Source organism: Platalea leucorodia (genome assembly GCF_965183815.1).
Source record: "Platalea leucorodia genome assembly, chromosome: 2".
Classification (NCBI taxonomy): domain Eukaryota; kingdom Metazoa; phylum Chordata; class Aves; order Pelecaniformes; family Threskiornithidae; genus Platalea; species Platalea leucorodia.
The window spans coordinates 91,074,706-91,100,610 of NC_138824.1; the positions used below are offsets into that span (position 1 = coordinate 91,074,706).

A 25,905-nucleotide genomic window follows, 5' to 3' on the forward strand; every position below is an offset into this window, starting at 1 on the left:
ATTTTCACCTGCCTATATTTTTTGTGGTTTAGACTTCCTTTAAACACACGTGCCAATTCCATTTGCGTTAATGGGAGCTATGCTTTAAAGTTAAAACATTCTCTTGAAAAATGACACATATGATTTTTATTCCTATTTCTTATTCATGCTTTGAAGGTAAACATACTTTATTTTAATATATTTTCCAAATTACTTGCAAAACACTTTGCAGAACTCATTCTACAAGAGAGTGCTACCCTTTTATATTAATAACTTTGATCTTTTAACACCATAAGCAAAATTCCATTTTCTACCCTTTTAAAAATGCATATTTGTTTTTTAAAAGTTTGATGCCTCAGTACATCATCCACAGTTTATTTAAACCACCGTTTCCACTCTAATGATATCACTATCATGCAACCAAAATTTCTTTTTGCAGTTTTAAGTATGTCTTACAACATCAAAATATATGTATTATTTCTTTGCTACAGCTAAACTAAATTCTAATAAAACAAATACTTTCTGTAGAAAGATCATGATAAATTCCAAACACTGTATTGTTCCATGCAATTTTATATTTTTAAAGTTCTCATTTTTGCTATGTTTTATTGTGCTTTCAGGACTGGAATTTCCAAAGAAGGTTTGAACATCTAAAAAAGTGTCTGTTCCCCGCCCCAAATGTATTTTTCTTTCAAAAGGTATTATCTCTTCCTACTTCTCCCCTTAGCTCACTGATCACCTTAGGCTCACACACCCATGATAATGATATTGCTTAGAATACTTTTAAATCTCAGAAAACTGTAAAGCAAAACCCCTTGATACTATTGTATATACAGAGACAAATACTTTTGCTGTTTGGAATGAACGTGGAAAAATCTATTAATATCTTCCTTTGTACACTTGTACCTGAAGTCTGTACATGCACACCAAAACCACGAAGTACATGTCGCAGTATCTTAGAGGGAGAGTCTTCTACACAAGCATTACAATACACAGTTTCTATTGCATCAAAATCACTGAGGGGAAGAAAGAAACCAGCACTTTGATGATCAGTAGAGATAAGCAATCTGGCCTGTTCAAAGGTCACTGCTTCAGGTAAACATGCAGACCTGCCTGCTGTACCAATGTGAACTAACAATCGATGGCATTTCCTACAGACTCTGAAAACATACAACTCTAATGCTATTGTTATAAACACAGGGGCAAAAATGGTTATCCCCTTTCTCACAGTGTAATGATTTGGGCAAAAGGACAATCAGGAGACAGAACATCCCATTGATTATCTGTGGGAGTGGGCACTTCACACTATTCATTCACTTCTCAAAATCCATCTCTTGTATTTGAAACACAGAACTATTTGCCGTGCACCAAAAACATTTTAGATTTTACCATGATTTTTATATGCACCTGAGGGCACAAAGGTTTTATCCACAGAAATCTTACCATTTTCTAATAGCCTAAAAACATGAAGCTAATTCATTCCTCAAAGTTACAGCTATGACTGGGCACAGGCATTTCAAGGGCACAATGCATATCCTGTACCCATTTTTTGAAGCTATCTTATTGAAAAAACACTATTCAGCTTTACTTTAGCCAAATAAAATTCAACCATGTGATGGTGAAACGCGGGATAGGAAATTTAGTGTAGTGTAATTAACATTCACCAGAAGTAGTTTGAACCAGAAAATGCAATCCTTACTGTTTTCATCACATTCACATACATTTAACCAACACTTCAGGTAATACTCTGAAAGATAGTATATGTTAAAATAAATGTCTCCTCTGACATTCTGAAGAAAATCAGGCAGAGAAAGCTGAGATGAAGCTACTGGGGTCAAGGAAGCTTCTCTTGGTGATGAGGGCCAGCAAAGCCATTGAGACAGAGGAGGCCCTGGAGCAAGCCTTCTCTCCTATTCCTGAGCATGTGAATAAAATGTGCTGCTGCTACATCAGCATTGCAGTAGTTCTTTGGGTTTGTTTTGGTTTGGTTTGGTTTTTCCCTGGTATTATTGATAATTCTTAGCGGGAGGCATGAAAATATGATTAGACTAACATATGAATTAGACAATCTCATGCTTGCTGTCTTTTTTATTTTATTAATGTCAAGTTTAGATAAATTAATCAGTAAGAAAAATTGTTAATAAACTAAGTTTTAAAATAAAGCAATGCTATCTGAAATTATGAACCAAAATCTTATCATACTATTGAGAAGTTCACCTGATCATAGAATCAAAGAATCGTTTAGGTTGGAAAAGACCCTTAAGATCATCGAGTCCTGCCATTAACCTAGCACTGCCAAGTCCACCACTAAACCATGTCCCTAAGCACCACATCTACCCATCTTTTAAATAACTCCAGGGATGGAGACTCAACCACTTCCCTGGGCAGCCAGTTATACTTTAAATTGCTTTTGTGTGGTAAAGTCTCCTGTTGATTTGAGAGGTTTTCCAAGAGATAAGAGTTCTGTCTTCATTTTTTCGCATTGGAAAGGTTTAACTAGGTGTAATGAATGAGTGCAAAGTGTGAACCCATCTTTTAAATCAGGTGAAATAACAAAGATGAATACTCAAGCAAATGCAGTAGTTCTATACAGGGAGTTGAAATCCATGCTCAGTACATCTTTCAAAATCAATGAATGCATAAGCTAAGTATTAAAATGTTTGACAGTCTCCCTGTTATTTGACTATTTGTATTTAAACAGAACCCAGCATTCCCAAAAAAGATTGATACAGTATCAGTCTAAGAGGAAATGGTAGTCTTACCTTTGACAAAATTAGATTTATAAAAGACAAAGAAAGTAAGAAAGGAAGTACTAGTGCTACTTTTTTTTTTTCTCCTTTTTTCTTAATCAGCCTTAAAATTTTGAAATTCCAATGCCCAGGAGCCAAAGTGAGGAAGTGAATAGGCATCTTGCATCTCAGCTCACTCAAGAGCTCCTATGACTGTGTATAATGAAAAGGGACAGGCAAATCACAATGATAAAGGTTCACGTGTAGGTGCAGATAGCCTTGATTTAGATGCTGCCATGAGTTTCCTACATCAGAAGAGTTAGACAATAGCATGTCATCAGCTTATTGCATGAATACCTAAGATAACAGATAAACAGTCAATCACTTGCTTTCTCAGTCTCAGACTAAATTCTCTTTTCATATTTGCATAAAGTGAAAGACCTTTCTTAGAGGTTTGAAATGGGGATGCATAATGACTTCTGGAGTTGTACGAATCCTCAAGTTCCTTTGATTTCAGTCCTGAGATTAGGAAAAACTGAACAACAGTCTATCTAGCAGTAAGGATTTTCATTAGTATTGTGCCCTACATTTCATCTAGCCGTTCTCTTGCATCAAATCCACAGCTGATATAAGCAATTTTGCACTATTGCCTAAACTCTAGAGACCAGGAGGGGGATTCAAATCTATTAGTTAACATATTAGGATATAAAAAACAAGCAGATGTTTACAGTAAATGAGTGTGTCCTCATTTGCTGTAGCTACATCCATTTTTGACATCACACACACACTTATTAATAATCTTATGTTCAAGGGACTCAGTGGCACAAAATAGCTTAGATGAACATTTTTAAATGTTATGTATCCTTTTTATCTTATTGTATGCCTTGAAAATTAAGCTATTTGAAAACCATAGAAAATAGGTTTCTTTTCAAAACAAGAGAGGCAAAAATAGTTAAAATTGAAAAATTCTTTCAGTGAAAAGTTTTATTTTTAGAACTGAATGGTTTTGCTCATATTCATGAGGTTTCTAATTCGGCAATAGCAGATTTTCACTACAGATTAGAACTTGTATAACAGATTTAAAAAAAAAAAAAAATCAAGCAGTTTTTCTATCACCATTCAACTTCAAAACTAAATCTCTCTTGGTAAGTGTGCTTTTCAAAGAAAATACAGATGAAACAAAATGACACTGAAGCTAGTTAAAAGTATCTAAAATTAACCTATAAGAAAAATCAAGGACAAAATGTGTTGTTGAAAGTTCATACGGTCTCTGTTCAGAAATACATTCAGTAATGATGGGATCAGGGAATGACCTGTATAACTTTTCCATGTTTCTAACAGTGAAAAAACAAACAAACAAAAAAACCAAACACCCCCCCCCCCCCAACTTTAAAAGTAATTGCAATCAAATTCGCTAATTACAAAATGTTTTTGTTCTTTGATGTTGCCAAGCACAATATTACCTATTATAGGTAAACTCATCTGATTATTAGATTATCAATTTATTCAGATTTATTAGATTAAATCTGAATATACAGCAGATAAAGATATATTTTATCTAGGATCTTTTACTTTCCAAATAACACATTACCCTTTTATATTAGTCAGCAAGCAACAGTCTAATAATTCACATGGGACATGCTACATGGCATTTCTAGTGTTCCTATGTTTAAATAAGCTTTATAGCTATTTTAAGAAACCGTAGTTGAAAAAGCCTTACATAAAAAATTAAAAATTCTCTCATATGATTTTTAAGGTCAATTAAAAGGGAAAGTTAAAAAGAGATGGAAAAGTCAGCAGGTAATACCTTTTTATGTCAAACTCTAAAGAATTGTCATTACCTGCTGGAGGTGAAAACACAGCTTAATTAGCGCATGTGAACAGGTATGTGAACAGACACATGTACAGGCAGTAGATAACTGTCCATGGGTGTGTGGAGCAGGGGCTGCTGAATGTCTGAAATTGCACTTCTGAGCTTTGAGGCAGATTCCTGCTACTTGCTAGCTGCAACCAGTAGGGGCTGGTTGTAAATGGTGATAACAAATGGTCTAGACAAAAGCAGCATGTTCTGAATCCTCCCATTAATGAAGAGGCGTGAGACAGCAGTACCAATTAGGAGGCTAATCATGAGTTGTGCTTCTACACATAGACTGTTTAGACTAGGGGGTTTGGGTTATGGAAAGAAGAGCTGATGATGAAAAGAAGCATCCTGAAAATAAGAACTGGTGTCAGGGAAGAGAACTGAGTTTGGAAATAGGGTGGAGAAGATGCTGACTAGAAGACAGGCAATTCTGTGATGCTGTGCCACTAAAGCCTGTGACATAGATGAATCCCAAAGGGTCCCAGAACAGAGGTCTCACAGCACTTTTGAAGAAGTTAACTTGCTGACATAAAACCAAAAGTGTGGCAAATTAAGAGCATAGAAAACCAGAAATCTCAAGGGCAAGGCTGCCAGAAGGACTGTGTGCTGTGTGTGAGTAAATTCGGCTTAATTTTATAGTGAGTTTCTAGCGACCTTCCAAATTAGTTACTACAGTTATGAACTGATGGAGAAAGTCCAGTACAGTAACTCTGTAGAATCCATACCACAAAACAGAGACCATGAGAAAAAAAAAAATGCATTACAATACTTCTGTAAAACAGGCGTAATGACTGGAGGGTTAGGAATTTTCCACAAACTAATGACTAGGTCTGAGATGAAGCCTCCAATTCTTAAGTTCCAAATCGAATCATTAAGAGCTGGGGAATACTGTCCCCATTAGCCACTACTGCATCCCAAATGATTTTAATTCAGATCTACTGAAGCTTGCCAGTTTAAATGGTAAGAGTAATCCTGCACACAAATTCTGTATTTCATATAACATAACGTAGAATGAAGAAAATGTAACTCCTGCCAAAAGAAGAAAAATCTACAATGATATTGATGCAGTGGGCTTGATTTTGCATAACAGATAAATTAAGGCAGCCAGACTTACATTTGGCCTTTTAGACAGGCTTGCCAAAAGCTTATTTACAAAAGTACCAATCCAAAACATACATAGATTTTCTTCATCCCAGTTTTTTCAATGCTTACATTTTCAGCACTGTTTTTCCAATACATTTAAAAAAAAAAAAAGTGTCTTTTCTAGGTACTTCAGTGTTTTAATTTTTTTTTTTTTCTTTTTACTTGAACCATTTTAAGACAGTATATTTTATGTCCTGTTGAGTTCAAGTAGTAGGTAGTAAGTAAAATGAAGGCAGTGAGTTTTGCCTGGGATCAATATTAGAAACTGCTCTGATAAAACATTTTTGGAAAAAACTAGAAAAGTAAAACTATCATTCTTCTTGATCAGGTGTTCAATGAGATAAAGCAACATAACAAAAACAAAGGCTTTCATAAATATAAAACACAAACAAAAGGGTAATTTTAAACAGGGATTTTGAAATGCCTGAATTGCAACAGCATTTAAAATTGCTTAACTCCTTTAACCAGAAGTGGTCAAGCACAGACAAAACAACAAGAAGGCACCAAGTGAACTGGTTGGCAGAACAATGATTTTCTTTGAATCTGAAATATGTCACAGTTAAGGAAAGCAAGACTTGTCTGGCCAAAATTTGTGCAACTAGAATACTAGGCCTTGCAAGTATACTTTGAGGAAAGAAAAAAAAAAAAAAAAAAAAAAAAAAAAAACAACAAACCACAAGAATTCAGAAAGGAAGGGTGAATTTAAAGACACACAGGTTGTGAAAGTATTAGGCAGTGTGAAGATGGGGAAAGTGAAGTGAAATGTGACACAGAACAATAGACAAAGGTAGAAGATAAAAGGGAAAGGACTGTGACAGATGATGGTGTAAGAGGAAATGTTATTCCTTCTTACCAATACGGAGCTCAGAGAAACATAGCTTATTTCATTTTTACAATTTCTGACGGTTGACACATCCAGTAAACGTATGGCATATATGGTCAAATTTGCAGGATAACATTAAAAACTTTTGGAAAGAGGTCTTATGTAATTTATTTTTCTTCTGAGTTCCAGTTGGCTTATGCTTGGACTACAAAAATCTATTGGACCATTCTTCCAAATGCAGAACTTTAAGAACACCACCCAATTAAACACTATGACATTTAAGATTAATCTTAGCAGCTAGGGCCTCTAGAGAGAAGCAGGTGAGAGACTTTTTGTTGATAGCTATCTATCTTCTTTGATTATTTTAGAGAAATTATGAATATTCAAGTCCTGTAAGATGAAAGTTTGTAGAGATCTGAAAAGAAAAAATGACTGATGCATTTCAACAGAAGACCAACATACTTAGTGAAAATCTTGCTTCTTAATGATAGCACCTAAGATACTGTTGAAACTGGCAGACCACAGTAAACTAAATCTACTGAAATTTTTCTTTGGTAAATAAATGGAAATGAGAGACAGCTTCCTAAACTTTACAAAATCCAAGGAAAAAAAAAAGTTGACTTTGTCTTGATTTCTTTAATGCAGTCCCCTAGAGAAGTAGATTTTACTGAAAATCCTACAGGCAGTTGCAATACCAATACTGGTATCCAAAAATCATAATATAGCTGGCAGAAAATTGCAAGGCTACTAAGAATTGAAAAGGAAATAGTATTTATTTGATTTAGTTTAAAATAGATGGGATTATTAAGGTATATCAGCTTCAGATATCTAGAGAAAAAAGTTACCCATCACTATTTTATCAATTTGTTTTGACAGTTAAATGATGGCTGTTCTTTAAGAAATACATGGCTAGAGGCAAAAAAATCATTACCACTGATTAAGAATTGCATATATTGAATTGGCATATTAATTGGTAATATTTGCAATTCAAGTTTGTCTTGGTGATAATGAGACTGTATCTGGTGATTTTCACTTAGGATTTCACTTAGGATTTTTAGATGAATGCTTTACATTTGTTAATATTGTGCTCTAGCACAATAGGGCCCAATTCAGGTTAGGTCTTCAGATTCCGCCAAGTCAGCAGAATTATAATATTATAGTAGCAGTTATTGCGTAAGTGTAATAGACAAAGCTTCCAAATTCAGGAAGACGAGATCTGAAAACTGGAATGTGAGGACTCAATAATGGAATGATATCTTCTTACTACATTTTAATAACTACGTTTTGTAGAATTGACTTCAATTATATCAGCTTGTACGTTGTGCTTCATGGTGGGGGTGTTCACAAAACCCACAATCGATCACAATAAAAGTAGCTCACAAAAAAAAAAGCTATATCGTGACTGTTCATTCTTCTCAATTGTCAGTATAGTATCTAAGTAGAACAAATCCATTATACCAGTTCTAAACATCTTGTTTAAAAGTTGTATTAATCATCACTGCAACATATTTGATGTTAGTATAATGTAGCAGGGCTCATGCTTATGTGCACAGGATTTCTTTCCTGAAGTATTTAAAGGAAGACCTTATTCAGTACAATACCTGTCACCTGAAGAGTAGATTCAGAAACACGATGTTGAATTAAAGTGTAATTTTGCAATAAATTTTCAGAAGTTAGACAGAATTAAGTCTCCACAAGAGAACTCAGTGCAGTGCCAAATACATGCAGATCTCTTTTCCCCAAAGTAATGAAAGGAAAGTACGTTGCATTACACAATATGACCTTTGGCTCTCACATTTGTCAAAAGTTACAAAAATCTGACTACTGAAATGCTCATTATAAGGATTGATCGAAAGAAGTTTTATTAAACTACTGCAGCTATTTAAAAGTAAGAAAAAAAAAAACAAACACAAAACCCTAACCTGAATGTTGGCATGGTGCCATTTGGAATAAACTGACCAGCTGTTATTGTCTAATAATCCAGGTCATATAAAGAATATTACATTTAATGCTTCCTTTCTCTTCTGTCCAACTACAGTAACCTTCTGAAAAATATAATCACTATTTTCTTTAATAGATATGATGGTTAGGAAAAGCAACAGAAAACCAATGGTTCTTGTTTTTCTATAATCAAACCTGAGACAGAAATATAATAATTAAATGCCAAATACAGCTTATGTTTGGCTTGTTCTTCTAATACTCTTTTAAGGCAATGTATGTACTATTTTCAAAAATGACATAACAAATGAAGCAGTTTATAATTCTAAAACTGCAGTGTTTGAATGCTGTTCATCCCTAACAATCAGCATAACAGCTATTGCCAGCCATGCTGAAATACACAGTAAAAAGTAACCACTTGACAGATGCTAAAAAAACCTTGGAAAAAGTAGGTCATCCAGATCAGGTACAAGCAAAATGCACACACTCTTTCACTCCAAGCACAAGCTTAATAAAACAGTTTTCAAAACAAATTACAATATTGACAGACCTGTGGAGGAACCTGCCTCCTTTCTTGGTCAGGGGATGTGACATACACAGCTTGTGTATATGCGTAACTTTTGAACCGCGGTTTAGGAGAAGGTGAAGGTCCCTGGGGTACACTGACTGTGATCTACAAATAAGAAATTAGAAGTGGAAAGAACAGACATATGGATAGGAGCATGGGTTATAGAAGTAAAGTAACGATTTTAAGAGTAAGTGAAGAAAAAAAGTAGGAAGGTCATCACCAGTTGTATTTTTCAAGGACAGTGTTGGTATTCAGCAGTCAAAATTGGGATGGTGTTAAGGAAAGCTCTCACTTAATCTGTCATCTTTTCCAAAAGCAACAAACTGTCAGGACTCAATACTGGCAGAATACAAATGTAAATTAAAGATTCTTTATAATTTACTAGCAAAGGCTCAAAAAGTGATCTTGTAGTAAAACCTGAATAAACAGAGCCAATACTCATCTGCTCAGTACTCTAAAAGAGACTGAGCACCCCAAAAGCAAGCTACAGATCGACAGACAAAGCAAGATACAGATCAGAAGTACACTAGGCCTAAAATCCACTAAACACTTCAGCAGAGACTGTCTGATGATTTCAGTCAAAAATATAACCGACATAGCAAGCATAAATTAATTCCAAGTATTACATGAGCTTTTTGAGAGGCCAACCGTGAGCTGAGAACATATGATCTTAAAATATGAGTCAGTGTAAATAAAATGCTAAAAAATTAAAAATGTATCATGAATATGGAAAAATGTCAACTGCTATTCTCTAAAAAAGGTAAAGTTTCTGCATGTCTGTGTTTAAATGTGAAAGCTCCCCCAGTTTCTGTGTTCTTCCTTGTCGTGCCCATCCACAATCAAAACACACAGTGCTGTGAAAAAGAAGTGCAAAGCACTTATTTGCTGAACAGTTACTTTTAAAACAGCCTGGTGCATGGTGAAAAGCTGTACGGAAGTACAGTTCATGCAGACAAGTGCATTTGACTTGCCTGTGGTGAAGAGACTTTGTCCATTGTACTCATGGGTTTTTTGCCTTCCATTGGCCATCTAACATCAAACTTATGGGCTAGGTAAGGGAAACAACCACTTTAGAGCAGCAAGATGAAAGCAAAAAGGGAAACAACTCACTTCTTGTGAAAAACGCTGTTGACGATGTACTTGTATGTGCTCTTCTTTAGTGACCCTTGAGTGTCGTGGCAACATCTCCACCTCCCTGATGGCTTCCATGGTGACTTGCTGGGGCAGAACTTGGAAGAGTGAAGTCACGTACATTAAGATGGACTTCTTGTCTGGACAGGTAGTTGCAACATCTGGAAGGCAGATTAACATGCATCATTTCAGTTTCCACATTAGACATGACAAATAGCCAATCAACTTCATGGGAAGTTGACAGACTAATGAGCAATCTATTGTCCACCTGAGTTCTCTAGAGACTAATTAAGAACCTTACAATCAGTTCCAAAATTACAGACTAAACTTGCATATCAATGAGAACGAGCCAAAGTTTATAAAGGTAACTTATCTCATTCAGCATGAACTTTCCATCTATATTTCTTTAGTCAAAATGCACATAGCATACAATTTGACACTGTGATCCTCATTAAGCAGGACTAGACATAGGAAAAAGTGTATCTTCTTGTGCTGTATAAATACTTCAGTTAGAAAAAATAAGAACAAGCTTATTTTCAAAGTTGTGCCTTGTACATTCTCTTCACATAGTTTAATCATTGGAAGGGACAATGACATAGGAAAAAAAAATTACAGGTTTTTCTGGTGAATGGATTCATACAAAACTACTGAAGCCAACATCTAATATAGCTACATAGCTTTTATAGTCTACTTAGTCTTTTATTCTTCATGAAGTCTGTGGAACATCTAAGGAACATGGTATTCACAGACATTAAAATATGTAATAGAACAACTCTTTTTAAAAAAGCCCTGTAAAATCTCTGTGGACTTCAGCAGTAAGTACAAGAAACTTTACACGAACACGACGATTTCAGGTTTTGCACATAGCCATGATATAGATCAGCAGAAAAAGTGGTGTATTTGACTCAACATTTCACGTCAATAACAATTTGTAAAAATGTAAGGCATGTGGCAGCTCTTTGAAGTAGTTACTTTGTTATTTGGCATTGACGTTTATCTCCTACACTCAGTCTAGTGAATCAAGATTTAAAAAGACTGTTGTACAAGAAATTTATCATTAATTCCATAAGTGTTTTAACATGAGTGCTGGCAGAAAGTCAAGAGCTATGAGTTTTTACTGTCCTAGATCAATCCTGGCTTAGCTAAGATTTCAGTTAAGGGGGAAAATTAAAAAAAGAAAAAAAAAAAAAAAAGAAGAAGAAGAAATCAATTAATAGATTCTGGCAGACTCAGACTCAATAATCCTACAGGGTGGCATCTTATTCTCTCTTCCTAGAATGTAGAATACATGAAGGAAGGCACCTGACGTTAAAAGCTTCACATATATTTAGAAATCAAGAAAAGACATCCTATCGATATTTTTGGTTTGACTTTCTGACCTATCTCCATACATTTGCTTGATACATCATGAAAGAGAGCTGAAGGTTTAGTTCTACTTAGAATTGGCTCGAAAAAATGGCATGTTCCCTCCAACATCCCCACCACCACAAGATTTATTGTCTCAGTGGCCACAATTTATAGAATATGCTCATTTAAAAAAAAAAAAAAAAAAAAAAAAGCATGACTTTTCCCAAATCAAGTCACACTACAGCCCTCAGTCTCCACAGGCTTCACTTCTGTGATAAAATTTAGTCCAGGAAGTATTTTGCTATGATCAGCATCTTGTCTTCTCATTAATATTTTAATACCATTTTATTATACACAGTGTCCACTAGTAATTGATATTTACAAGAATATCCATGCCTTTACACAGACAAGAATGCACACTGAAAGAACAGACATTAGCGCCAGCTGTGATTTTTCCATTTGTTGTTCATTATTTTCCTTTTCAAAATGTTCTGGTAATCAAATAGGAAAACCTTATCATTTATCTACACAAATATCTCACACAATAAATAAAGCAAGTACCTTGCAAACAATATACATGCCTAAAATTGTTTACCCATTCTATCTGACAAATAAAAAGTACATATGCAGCTGTCAGAATCCACCAGCAAATAGGAAGAGATTTAATTATTTAATCACAACAAATAGCTAAACAACCATTGTTGCAAAGCCTGGAATATCAATCTGTCTCTCAAAATTCTTTTTTGCAGGCTCTTGAATTATCAGAGCAGGAATAACTTCTGTTATCCTGTCCTATGCCTTTGCCTTCATATTTTTTTCTGTTTGAATCTTAGTCTAACATATTGTCTTTACTACCCATTAAGACAGATGGATATTTGAAGTCCTAGTAGTTAGGCAGTGAATAAATTAAAATGCAAGCACTTGCTTGCAAAGCAGCTCACTAATTCCTTGGAAATATGTCTGCTTTCATTTCTGGGGGCAAAATATCTGTCAAGCCAACCTACACCTTCTATAAACTAATCTCCAACTCTCAGAAAATACAGAAGATATTTAAGAATATTAAGTCAACGTCTGTAGACTATGCCATTATTCAGATATTGGTTTTGAGAAAAAGGGAAAACAAAGGAGTTATTAACGAAATTTTTTCAAAACCAATGTATCTTCTCTAAATTCAGCTCAGAAGCAATACTTTCTGAAGATTTTCATCCATTTTCTTGATAATGACTTTCCAGGATAGGATTGAAAAGAATAAATAAGAATAAAAACAAATTAGAGTACAAGTCAGAAGAGAGTTTAAAATGGGAAGCATTATAACATTAGCACAAATTATATTATTAACATGTTCATCAGTCAAGAATCTGAAAGACTTTGGAGAGCTCTGAAAACCATTCCAGCTCTTTAAGAAGATACAGTTGTAGAAAAGTATTGGAAGTTTCCAGCACGAATTTTCCAGCTATTGAGAGGAATCTTCCACTGTGGAAAACTTTATGCTGACAGATTAATATTTTTCAGAAGAAAACAGTGACTTTCTGGTGCTCAAACTGAAATACGTCACATGAAGCATATTGCTCATAGAACTAGTTTTTGATACATCTTGTGATCCATAGGCTTACTTATTAGGACATGTGGTTTCTTTAAGCATTTTTTGTAGTGAAAGAAACAAAACTCTGTTGTAGGATACAGAACAAGGCCCTGACATTACATGCTCCCCCTGACAAAACAGTCACACACACTGACAATTTAGAGATATTAGTCTCTCCAGGGTAGGTCTCCAGTCAAATTGAGAAAGTAAAGAGAAATAAAACAAAAAACTTCTAATACACAGGCTGAAAAACCTGTCTGATACTAAGGAGACACCATAAGAGCTAGAATTCAACCATAAATTTTAACGTATGATAACATCCTGTTCATCTAGAGACACAGCTACTTGGTAACAAGTCCCAAAAGAGCAAGAAGAATCTGGTTTCGCCACAGAACTTTAAAACCATGAAATAAATACCAATCCACCCCTGTTTAAGTGCTGCTGCCTTTAAAGGGTTATTACAGGTTTAATTCAGGAAGCAATTTTCCTGATAAAGGTTCACTACAGCTTGATTTTTATTAGCAAATATTCTTCATTTTCTGATGAACATAACTACAAGTTAGTTTGTTGAGGATGGGTGACTACAATAAACCTGAAATGTTTTGAAACCAATTTTTTTCTGTAGGATGCAGTGCAAAAAAAGTAGATAAATTAAAAAAAAAAAAGGTCAAACTCTTCAAAAAGTGATCCAACAGCCAATTTTTATAAGCCTTGCAGTTCACAAGTGGTTTGTTCTTGCATCCAGATGTTCTGTCAATGAGCAATTCCCTGTCAGCATTCCCAGTTCTCGTAGAAAGAAGCATTTTTAAGAGATGAGTGAAAGTGAGGATGTTAGAAAACACCTAAATAAGCTTCATATCAAAAAGTACTGCACAGGTCTACCAACAAAGTCCAGCATTTTGTTATAGAGAGTAACATTATGTACACAGAGTGCAAATTACAAGCATTCATGAAAATGTTGCTTCCAATTTTCAAATACATGTCTATTTATAATATATCCAGTCCTATTTATTAATATTTTGCTTTCTCAAAGCTTTGACCAAATAACAGTTCTGACACTATTTGTGCTGATTCCACTCACTCTTTTTATCAAACTAGTAGCAAAGTAACTTTGAAAGAAGAAAGCTTAAATGCGTGCCACATTGCCAGAAAAATTATATTACTGTACATAAATTGCTGATGTGGTTTCTTTACATTGAGACACAAATTCTGAAACATACTTTACCTTATACAGTCCTGAGAAGCAAGATAAGACTTGAGCCCTAAAAATACAAGAAATCTTTTGTCCTCAAAAGAGGTAGGTAATCACAAAGTAGAAAACACAGAAAACTAACTTTTAAATCCTAGACATCACCTAATTCTGTCGGCTTCCATGACAACAGTAATAATAAAAAAATCCCAATATTTTAATATTACGTCCTGCTGTCCCACGAGATTTTAAAAACCATACTAAAAAAACCACATTGCTCTCCCTTCCATAACATTAAGGGAGATTCTCAAAATTGATTTCAATTTTCAGAGATTACCCATCTGTTTTCCCTGATAAATGAAGCATGTTGTTTTTTCTTCTATCAAAGATATTTTTCATTTTAAGGCTTATTAATGATACTAACACAATATTAACATTTATTAGAATTCCTGAAAACAATCCTACTGCTGTTTCCAAATGCATCTGTTTAGAAGGGAGTTAAAAGGTTCACGGCAGATAAGCTAACTGATTATTGACAGAATCTAACTGATACATAAAATATTAGCTTCTACAATGTAAACTCATTACAGGAGGGATTTCAATGTTTGTATGGCAACTCTCACTGTGGCACCAAACTCAACTGCAGAATCTAAGATGAGGGCAAAGTAAAAGTATTTAAAAATGTACAAAGACAACTTACATGTTATTTTTATTTATTTATTTTGCCTTTTAGCCTCAAGAACAAGGGTGAACTTTTCAAAACACATTCATATGCCTGTGATAATCTGTCTGACAAGGATCACCAAAACACTTTGAATGACCTTCCATAAAACCTAAGTCATGTACTTTGTTCACATTTTGATTTGGACGAACCTAAATGTGCAGTTGAAACTGTACGTAAGTGTATGAGACTGTACTAGTAAAAACTTAACTGCTTGGTCTTAAATAGCAAGAAAACCAAGTAAGATTTCATTCCCAGATGGATGCATTAGAGTTAGCTCAGCATGGGTAAAGAGATCTTCAAAACATTACCCCCAAAACTAAGAAAAGAAAGAAGAAAAAGGGGGGAAAATTGTAAACTTGGTAATTTGTACTCCAAATGCATATTTTTGGTCACTAACAAGACTAACAAGTCTATTTGCAGGCATTAAGCTATGACAGAATCATGAGGCCTATTCTTAGATTCACTGTCACTGGTAACTTCTTAACTTCCTGATTGTGAAAGCATGAGACTAAATATATTTTGTTCTTATTTGAACACCAAGAAACAAGCAAGATTATCAAGCAAAGAATATAAGCTGTTTTTCTTAAATGTATAAAAAACAGCTAGCACCTGGTGCCAAAATGATATTGTTCTGCAATCCATGTTTAGATTAAGACTATACTAATGGTAATGACAATAGCAGGAACAAAAGAAGTGGTAATGGTTTACTCTACTGTCACTCACTGCTGCCAGTAAAACCTTGAAGCAATACAAACTGTGCAGTCTCTCAAAGATCAGCCAGTAGCTGCAGTGTCTTCTCTGCAATTATTGACCTTTTTTTGCTTGTTTTTTAAACTTGTAATTATTTTCTGCCCTGTTTTTGTACTCTGTTAGTAGATTGCATGTTAAATTCAAAATGAAAGAAATCTTTACAAGTAATCTCAAGGAATAGTGGTGGACTTGCAGACAGACAAAAATGGAATAATTTATGAAATACGGCATAACTGTAAATATTGAAATGTGGAAATTTAAACTGACAATTCTTTAACAAAGTTGAAGAGCAGAAAACTTGTCCTTTTTTAAAAAGGAATTCTTTAGTGCACTTTCCAACTGAGGGGAATATATTTAATTAGAGGTAAATAACTCATTTAGCCTGCAATATTATACTAGTTTAAAAAAAAAAAAAGCAAAAGTGATTGGCTCCACTTCTTGCCAATGATATAGACTGCTTAAGCAATCAAAATATTATTTGGAACAGGACTGAACAAATGTCAAAATTTTTGGAAGGCTGTTCAGTGGTCTACATGAATAAGCATGATCAGAGTCTATTGTTTTGCAGAATAAAATTCACATTTTACAAAATGAATTGTTAGCATAAGGCACAAAATACATACAGATGATTGAGATGAGAGTGGAAACCTGGAGGACAGCCCAGTGGTGACCTATACACAGATAGTGGCACTGTTCTTTCTCTTCCTTTCTGTAGATATGAATACCCATTCACCTAAAACTAGTATGAAACTCCCAGAATAAAATGCCATTAATTTTTCAACAGACTTTTCCTTAATAAAGTGAATGTTTTAAACCTTATGTTTAAGACCTACAGAATACCTTAAAAATGCTGACCACAGCCATCCTTTGTAGGCTGTGTTGAATGAAGTCAGAACAGCCGCGTGAAGAAAATCTCTCCAGAAGATTAACATATTTATGTTTGCCTTTTAGAATTATGAAGACGGGTCAGGATTTGTGGGACTAAAGTGTTGTGAGGTTCAAGTGTACTTCTTAGCAGCAAAAACAGAGATAGATAAATAGATAGAGATAGAAAGAAATTAAGTCAAAATGACAATGGAATAAAATGCTCGTTTGAAAAAAGTGGGGGGGCATCTGTTAACATTTTTATCATGTCTTATAAAATTAAATATTTATAAAATATTGAATTATTAAAAATATTTTTGTCAATGAGGAGGAGTGAGCAGGAGTAAGCATGGCTCTCATCAATTTGCTGAAATAACAAATAAAAGGCAATATTTAATTTTCTCACAACACTGATATACATTGCTGAAAGCTGCAGTTCAGTTATTCAAAACCCTCAAACGCAAATGCAGTTAGCGGCAAGGGGGGCGGCGGGGAGAAAATAATAATAAAATACACCTTTCCACCCGAGTCCTACTGAAGAGTCCTGAAAGTAAAGAAAGATCAAGAGAATTATGCTGCCTGATATCTAGAGTCAGGAATAGTGTGCAAAAATGGTACATTAACAGGCACCCAAACCGTAATTTTGCTAAGAATATTAGCTAAGAATATAATTAGCAAGCAAGCCGATATTTGAGAAAGCAAATGGGCCAATGCTTCAAAATATTGTACATTTTCCATTTTACTTTTATGAATATTTAGCCTAGAAAATTTTTTACTTATACATTTCTCTCCTATCAATACCAGTTAAAGGTACATTTCGTTCAGTATGGAAACTGTGGCAACAATACTCAAAGACTGGAAAAGTATTTCTACTCTAAAATTTCATAAAACACTCTGTAGGTGTTCTCTGAAAGCTAGACAGTATTGATTCCACCTGAGTCCGGATTATCAACTACTGCCACATGAGGAAGATTTTGCCTACTGGGACTGGCTGTACACCCGCACAAAGTAAGAAGTTGTTGTACAACTATCATCTTAAGAAGTTTAGCTCCAACCATGACCTGTTTACCTGCTACAAAGTTACATGCACAATATATGCTTTACTGATTCTGTAGTTGCAAGAATTGTGAAATACAACGGAAGAACTTGAAGAGCTAAATCAGTATTAGCAGCTTTCAAAAGTCAGCATAATCAGTGAGCAAAACCACAACACTAATGCCAATTAATTAAAATGGCAAATGAAATGGACAACTCAAAATGTATGAATCAACAACATTTAGCTTTGTTAATTACATCTATTATAAATTTTGATCAGACTGATTAAGAGAATTTATTTAGTATGTAAGATGTTTTGTAGTCAATAATTCTGAAAGGTAACGATGAAAAAATATAAATGAGAGACTGAACTCCAGTAACTAAAGATTTTACAAGTTATTATGGAAATAAATTCATTACTTCTATTTAATTGTAAAATCTATCATAAAAATAATATAATAAGATAAATGGAAAAGGGCAATAGAAATGGAAACAGGCAAGTCCAAATAGACAATGGAGAAAGCATTATGCGTACTGGATGGGTGACATCACACTTAATAAAAGAAGGTAATAGTTCTTCAAGTGCAGTCAAAAGCCACTAGAAAACATAGTATTCTTCTGAGATATTAGGTGTAAGATGAGACAGAATTAGAAGCATTTCATCTTTTACTAGTAAGTTTTCCCAAAATGAAACAATACATTACAGTTGGGATTAAATTGTGAAATTGAGATCACAGTCTCGAAGTTATAAAGGCATTCAGAGTCAGAACTCACTTTCAACCTATTTTTGTGAAGTATTTTGGGAAGAAACTGTAATGGCATATATTACATTCCTTGTTTTATTAGCATATGAATAAAATAAAGAATGATTTGCTACTTCTGTCTGAGATCTGAGGGAAGATTGTTTTCCAGCTCTGATATATTTGTTTTGTAAAAGACGGCATTTCATTCTATAAATCCTATATGTTGCTTGTACAGAAACAAAGACCAGAGGATGCAAAGGGAAATATGAATGCTGTCAGGATAGAAAAAATTTCACTGTATCTAACAAAGAGAAGCACCGCAGAACCTTCACTGGTATCTGCAGAAATACAGGGATTCTGCTTCTATGGTATATACCTTTTTTTTTATTCCCATCTGATATGGGATATTTCTGACACCAGGGCAAGGTAATGATCACGTGAGGTTAATCTCTTCCAAAACTGACAGAAATGGTGCATGTTACTGCATGTTGCTCGCACTCTTCCCCTCTAGAATCTCACGGACAACTGGTTTTCTATGAAACCTGAGAAAAGCAAATGGGGAAAAAAAAAACCCAACAACAAAATGCCAAAGATAGACTTATTTGGATGTAAATCAAAACTAAGCTGTTCTTGCCTTTGTTTTGATTTATAAAAAAAGCAGCAGAAAGTTTAAGGAATGTAGCTTAATTTCTATGCAGAAAAATTCCTAACTTTAGGCGAACATCAGGTGTAAAATTGCTTATAGATATCTTAAAAAAAAAAAAATACAGAATTTATTGTGTACAATAGTACCTTCAATAAAAAAATCCTATTTTTCACTAATTTAGGCCAGAGTATTGTTTACAGATACAATGCATACTTTTTATATTTAATTAACCATACTTTCATAGGGTATATAAGTTTGATTAATTAAAACTGAAAAAAATTTCAGACAATCTTTCAATATTATTATTAGAAGAGACTAGGGAACTTTAATAACCATTAAGGTTTGGTTACATATGGAATATCTAACATGAAAAAAATTCATTGTCAGGAATTAATCTGTACAAATTGATTTGACACATCAGTTTTAAATTCAAAGAGGAGGTTTCTTGCTGACTCCTCTGGCTATACATCTTGGGTTTTCTCACTGGATGTGTTGTTCCTGCATGTAAATAAAGACCAGTTACCCAGTTAATATTGGCTTCTATATGCACGACTCACACACTATAACAAAACAACAACTGAGGTCTTTACAAAAGTTAACCATAGCAAACGCAAACAGGCTACCTCCACTTTAAAAGTATATCTTTTAAAAATACAAATACATCTTGAAAGAGTTGAAACCCATGTAATTTCATTTTATATATAACCATAATTATTCCTACTCTACAATGCTAAAAAAGTAGGTTAGAAGAATTTGTTGTAAATGCAATAGGGGAAGGATTTCTAATTTTTGAGGGATTAATTCACTAAGAACGCAGAAAATAGTTTAATTTGCTCATCTTTTTCTTAGATTGATCATGAGGAAAACCAGTCTAAAATATGTCATGCCAATAATTTTTAAAAATGCAAGTTTTGATCAAATGGTTATTCACCGTATTCATTCCATCTTCCAGCAAGTTATTTAAATATAACTGTTTTGTAATTTAAGGAAAAAAAAACTTTAAATGTAATTATCTGAGAGAAGAGAACTGTTCACGCTGGACAGTGAGAACATCTCAAGCTTGTACTCTAAGGCATTTAATACTTTTTCAGCTGGGAACATCTGCTCATGTTTTGCATAAAAGTAAGCTTCTATTCGCATTTCTGGCATGTTGTCATCAAGATAGTCTGGAAAAATACATTTTGCAAATGTAAATTTTATCACCAGCAGATCTTGAATTAGGGCCACGCTGAGTCTATTAGACCACATACTGGAATACTGTTCTGCTTGGAGCACAGTAAGCACTACTCTCTTATCCTCCCTTCACTTCATGATCAAGTTGTTAAATACATTCAGGAGAGATACTAGTGAATATAACTCCTAGAAGTAGCTTCTGTGGCTGCGACATGGTAATCTGTTTTGAGGTAGTAATTTGTTCTGAGGTGAACTGTTTCACATTTTATTCTAATCTCTTCTCTTGCTGTTCACTTTATTATTTTCTTAGTGAAAAAGTGTAATTGGTATATTCCTACTTTTGTGTCCTGTACAATGTTTTCTGTATGCTATCTTACCATGTGCTTTCTGTCTTTAAGGTATTTAAAAAAAAAAAGTGAGAAAAAAAATATATTTTTTTAAACAATCTCTGGCAAACTAGTTAGCAAACAGAACATCTGTCATCTGGAGAAGAAGGTGTAGGAAGGAGAAAATAGAGATATAATTGCTCCAACAGAATCTGTAAAGGTTCAGAATGGAGAGTCCTCCTTGACTGTATGCCAATGAAACATATATGAAGCGTCAAGAGCATTTCAGGATGAGAATGAATACTAGAGTGACAACATGAATAAATATAAGAACTTGTTTTGAGAAACTCAAAATAAATGCAACTTTACATGTGGATAGTGTTGGAGAAGTAGTGAAATAAATCAAGGGCAAAGCAAGATATCCTGTAAGCAATACATACTTTAAAGACTGAGAAATCTGGAGCATAGGGATGCCATCCAGAGGGACCTCGACAAGCTTGAGAGGTCGGCCTGTATGAACCTCATGAAGTCCAATGAGGCCAAGTGCAAGGTCCTGCACATAGGTCCGGGAAATCCCAAGCACAAATACAGGCTGGGTGGAGAATGGATAGAGAGCAGCCCTGACAAGAAAGGCTTGGGGGTGCTGGTCAATGGTAAGCTCAACATGACCCAGCAATGTGCACTTGCAGCCCAGAAAGCCAACCATATCCTGGGCTGCATCAAAAGAAGTGTGACCAGCAGGTCGAGGGGGGTGATTCTCCCCATCTACTCTGCTCTCGAGAGGGCCCACCTGGAGTACTACATTCAGCTCTGGGGCCCCCAACATAAGAAGGACATGGACCTGTTGGAGCAAGTCCAGACGAGGGCCACGAAGATGACCAGAGGGCTGGAGCACCTTTCTTATGAGGACAGGCTGAGATAGTTGGGGTTGTTCAGTCTGGAGAAGAGAAGGCTCTGGGGAGACCTTACAGCAGCTTTCCAGTACCTGAAGGGGGCCTACAAGAAAGCTGGAGAGGGACTTTTTACAAGGGCACATGGTGATAGGACAAGGGGTAATGGCTTTAAACTGAAAGAGGGTAGATTTAGCTTGGATATAAGGAAAAAGTTCTTCACCATGAGGGTGGTGAGGCACTGGAACAGGTTGCCCAGAGAAGCTGTGGCTGCCCCCTCCCTGGAAGTGTTCAAGGCCAGGCTGGATGGGGTTTTGAGCAACCTGGTCTAGTGGAAGGTGTCTCTGCCCATGGCAGGGGGGTTGGAACCAGATGACCTTTAAGGTCCCTTCCAACCCAAACCATTCTATGATTCTATGAAATAAACATTTTAGTGGCCCCTATTTAAACAGGCAGCAGCAGATGTCTTGCCTATTCCAGCCAATGCAAGCCTCAGCCTAACTGATTAAGCGTAAGCGTATGGGACACTGACAAGTGTGGAGCAGCATGTAAGACCCTAAATACAAGTGAAAATGCTACAGCTCAGTGGAACCAAGCTGGGTTTGAGGACATAATATCTACAACACCTACTTCAAAAGTTCCCTGCAAGCTGGAATAGTTGTAAACATGCAACAACAGCAGCCAGATGTGACTGGGATGCCAACTGGTATATTATGTGTGTGTCAAATGCACATTAAAATATACATAGAAAATTTAAAATGTCCAATGCAATAAATTAAATTTATTTCATATATGAAAAAGTTTTAATAGCTATGGTTTTCTTAAGACAATTAGGGTCTAGTTGCTCTTATCTGGTCAGCAGAATAGCGGCATTGTAATGCTTTACTGTGTGTCTTGACAAAGGAAATCCTTCTTAGTATTGTATCAGTTTCTTGACTAGAGAGTTCAAGTGTCCCTGGATGATGGGACAGGCAAATTTTGAAGGAAAGGCCTACATGAGATTCCTGAAATCAGTTCTGTAGTACTAGCTTGTTTATTAATCCTGTTTCTGACTTCACTGTTAAAAGGTTTTCTCACATTTTTCTCAATTCAGAAGTATTAATTGTCTCCATAATCTTCTCTCCCAGAAACAAACGGATAACATGATTTCAGTATTCAGACAGCTAATTCCAGGAATCATTTATGACAATAGCAGTGTAGGAGCAACTGAGAAAGAATTTCAATCTTTTTGTGGATGGCTTTATTAAATAACACTAACGGATTACCTAGAGATGTTGCAGAAACCACAGGAGAGACCATCTAGACAGCCTTGTTCTGTTAGCCTTCAGCTCTTTACACCTTTAAGTTGAAAAGACACGAATATGGACTAAAAGAAGCTCCCTGAAAGTATTGGTTCCTCCTCCCTTCTCCAATTAGAAAAAAAAACCCAAAAACAACCCCCCCCCCACACACACACCAAAACTAAACTAACCTGTCATAGTCACTTCAAGGAATAATAGAAGTACCCAAATAAGTGGGGAAAAATGATAAATGACCGCTCAAGACTGAGTAACAGCACTTCAAGAGCTACAAAGGACACAGCACAGAACCTACACTTCTCAACTGAGCTGTCTACAAACTCTGCCTGATCTGTTTTTTTTAAGTTTAATCCTGTCCCTACTTGTCTCCCCATTCCACAATGACTTAATCATGCTTTTTTTGAAGCTCCGGCTGTTTGTACTACTGGAAAAAAGTAGGTTTTGAGAGGTGAAAGCACATATTCTGTGGCATAAGATGGGAAGAAGAAATATACTTTGACCCCAATAGTACAGTTAACATCAATGTAAATAAAGCCAGTACTTCTGTCATAATTTATTCATTTTTTAACAGTGAAATCTCCATTTACCTTTGCCTCCCCCAAAAGACTACCGAACGTTTTTCATGCTTTAAATACACAATCCTCTAGACCACCACAATACATTTAGGAACTAACTAAGGATTTTAGTAGTTTGGGAACATAACGAATGGCTGCATGGCAGACTTTAAAGGCAGGTTGTTGAGTCTGTCTGGACTGTACAATGAAAGGCTAAGAAATAGTAATTTACTCTTCAAGAGTAAATTTAGAGACTTTGAAGATCAAAGCTGATAAAACCAGTCCATAGATACTTTAACTAAGGAAAGGAGAAGAAAGCTGTATTATTTGATTAGACAATTACTTTAAGTCACAAAGGCGATGTAGTCATGGAGGAACGCAAATTTTGATCCAAAGAGTTATCATTTCTAGAACTGATACATATTTTGGGATACACTGAATGTAACCACCCCTCAGATTACATGGGAATGCCAGTCTAAACAAAGCACGGCTTCTTTTAAGGCCCAAGTGGTGCACGTCCAGCTATGTCCAGCAAATGCAGACACAGCACATGAAATCAGATGTAGCCAGAACTGAAGCCTGTATCTCATGCATGTTGTGATACTCGCAAAATTATGCTTGGCAAACTTTGTAGAACAGCTGCAACTATGGCAAATATATATGGTATTCTGTACAACAGTATCTCCTGAAAATACCTTATACTTCTGAGCATTCAAGGAGCCAGAGAGATCACAGCCTTAAAATGGAGGACTTCTCCCCACCTCCCGAATATCCATTTCAAAGGATAAACCAGACTAATCTTCAAGAAATACAATATTGATCCTATTGCACAAAGCATTAAGAAGATCTGATCTGGAATTCTATGTTCTGAACAGACATGTTCAAGAATTATAAACCAGAAGTGGAACAGAAAAGAGTTGTTAGTGTTAAGTAGGAGACCATGTAGAGAAGAATGAAAACCTATTGAGAGTCCAGTCAAACAAAGGCTGAGAGCAGGTATGAGTGTTCTTTATAAATATACCATGGGGTAAAAACAATCATAACAAAAAACATCAAGCTCAAGGACAACGGTAGCACAAGAACAAAACAGAAAAAAACAAACCCAAAGAAATATAGTCTAAATACGCAGAAAAGTTTGTCACCTTCAGAAAGTGAGGTTCTGAGAGAGGTAAAGGAATAGAAGCAAAGTACGCAACCGACTATGACAGAACTCGAGGAATTTAATAAAAGCATTATAATGAGACGTTTACCTCTAAATGTATGTAACAGGACTTAATGCATCATCAGGCCACTCATGTTCTGTTTCTCCCCTCCTTTTACATTATAGTTAATGCTAATTATTTTTCAGCTATACATTTTTAATACACGTTAACAAGTTATGGCTATAATTTCATGTTTTTCTTCCTATGAACTCTACTCTTTTGATGTTTTTTAATTTTTCAGTCATGGGGAAATATGTGGATGCAATAACCTATCAAAAATAACACCAAAAATAATGTGTCATGTCTAACTATTCTTAGAAACTCTCGCAAAGCATTACACTAAAGACGTGACAGAACTTTTGCATATACAGCATACACATACATATTTACCAACTAATAGCACATTAACAGAGCATGTGAAAGAAAGCTAGATATTAATTAGTAGAGTCAATATAATGTAAATAGCAACAAATTAGAACAACCAATTTTAGTACATATTTATCACTTATTATGTTAATGAAGAAAATGCAAGCAACCCTAAAAATGGGTTATAGACGGGACTATGAAGCAATACAGCAAAAATTATCCAGGTTAAATCTAAACATTAGTTGGTGCATACTTTAACATGCAGAAGAATTTGGAAATAAGGGATAGGAGCTAATAACAACAAAAAGAGAACATTTAAAAGTTTAAGAAAATATATACAGCTGGAAAGAGATGATAGAACTGCTAGGTACACAATAGTATATTATCCCTTGTTCTTCAACTTACTAGTATGAATTATCATTTCTTGAACCATTTCTTTTTAAAATGGATGAAATTACATAAGCTTTGGATTCACCAACAGAACAAATATACATTTGTCCAATTTCCACTTGAATGTCTACTTAACTCACTTGTCTTTCTCATAGTCAACTTTATAACTCCCCACTATTTTTTTTTTTTTTTACCAGGACCTTGCAACTCTAATAGAAATCTATTAGAGCACAGTGATATTCCCCCTTTCTTCTGCCTCCTTCCTGCACACCCCATACCCCCCATTTAGCTCTTCCTGCTCAGATCTGAAAGAACGGTAAACCGTATTTTCCTCTATCCCTAAATTCTTTAAGACTTAGTTTCCAGCAGATGACATAACTCTGCAGACATTTTATTTAGCAGTTTTACTGTTATTTTGCCTCTTTTCAAGCAACCCTACTTCTTTTCATGACATTTAATTATTAATAATGAGGTTATGTCATGTCAGGCCATAGTTTATGCTCTTTAAAACAAAATACATTTTTAAGTCAAAACAACTTAAATACAAACTTTTATTAGCATTTTGGGGAAAAAAGTTTGTTAGAGGATGTCCTCAAAAAGTTCTGCATGTTTGGTTTAAGAAATTACTTCTCTAGGCTGAACAATTAAACAAAC

The 25,905-nt window shown here is 35.0% G+C and overlaps 1 protein-coding gene across 5 annotated transcripts in view; it reads right to left on the bottom strand.

The window, feature by feature from the left end:
• Nucleotides 1-25,905, bottom strand: part of DMD (dystrophin) — a gene marked incomplete at both ends in the record, with an annotated part of 1,307,865 nt that overhangs the window by 827,565 nt on the left and 454,395 nt on the right. For 4 of the 5 annotated variants that reach the window (XM_082303861.1, XM_082303862.1, XM_082303864.1 and 1 more), the window contains 2 exons: nucleotides 9,024-9,146; nucleotides 10,152-10,333. In XM_082303861.1, the coding sequence (XP_082159987.1) occupies nucleotides 9,024-9,146; nucleotides 10,152-10,333 (305 nt within the window). The remainder of the gene's footprint in view (nucleotides 1-9,023; nucleotides 9,147-10,151; nucleotides 10,334-25,905) is intronic. The other variant, XM_082303865.1, reaches the window with a different exon arrangement.